The 648-nt window shown below is 53.2% G+C and overlaps 1 protein-coding gene across 1 annotated transcript in view; it reads left to right on the top strand.

The window, feature by feature from the left end:
* Window positions 1-2: 2 nt before the first annotated feature.
* Window positions 3-648, top strand: part of LOC104505820 (adaptin ear-binding coat-associated protein 2-like) — a gene marked incomplete at its 5' end in the record, with an annotated part of 2,260 nt that continues 1,614 nt past the window's right edge. Inside the window, 2 exons of the mRNA XM_010146535.1 lie at window positions 3-60; window positions 166-270. Of these exons, the coding sequence (XP_010144837.1) occupies window positions 3-60; window positions 166-270 (163 nt within the window). The remainder of the gene's footprint in view (window positions 61-165; window positions 271-648) is intronic.

The raw sequence follows: 648 nt of genomic DNA, 5'->3' as shown, positions 1-648 counted from the left end.
GGCTGCGGATCACAGCCAAGGGCAAGATGGCATTTATTAAGCTGGAGGACAAGACCTCGGGTGAGGAAGAGGGAAGGCGACAGCTCCGTGTCTCTGCGTGAGGAAGGAAGATGGCTCAGAGATGCTACGCCCTGGTGTTAACCCGCTCCTATTTCTCTTTTTCAGGAGAACTCTTTGCCCAGGCGCCAGTGGAGCAGTTCCCTGGCATCGCTGTGGAGAGTGTGACGGACTCCAGCAGATATTTTGTCATCCGGATCGAAGACGGGAATGGTATGTCACGATACACGGGCATGGGTTGGGAAAATCGCCTCAGAACGTCTTCAGTGCCCTTGCTTCGCTTATCTGTGAAGGATTCTTGCCTTCAAGGGCTAAGTATTCCATGTACGGTGGCAAAGGGAGCAAGATACACACGCCAGCAGTGCTTCACCAGGAATAAAACCCGTTTAATTTTGCTCCTCGGCGTTAGCTTGAGGACACTTCGGTATGCAGGATCATCACCGTGATGCCAGCCACTGCTTTGACTCGCTGGTATTATCTTAAAAGCTGGTTTTACTAAGCCTGCACATGCAACCAACCAGCTGAAGCTCTCTCCAGCCCCTTATCTCAGTCTCCAGAGCCCCAGCTGGAGGAGGCGGCAGGCACAGGGGT

The sequence above is a fragment of the Eurypyga helias genome, unplaced genomic scaffold, assembly GCF_000690775.1.
Source record: "Eurypyga helias isolate BGI_N326 unplaced genomic scaffold, ASM69077v1 scaffold39262, whole genome shotgun sequence".
Lineage (NCBI taxonomy): Eukaryota > Metazoa > Chordata > Aves > Eurypygiformes > Eurypygidae > Eurypyga > Eurypyga helias.
This window is presented reverse-complemented; position numbering and strand designations above follow the sequence as displayed.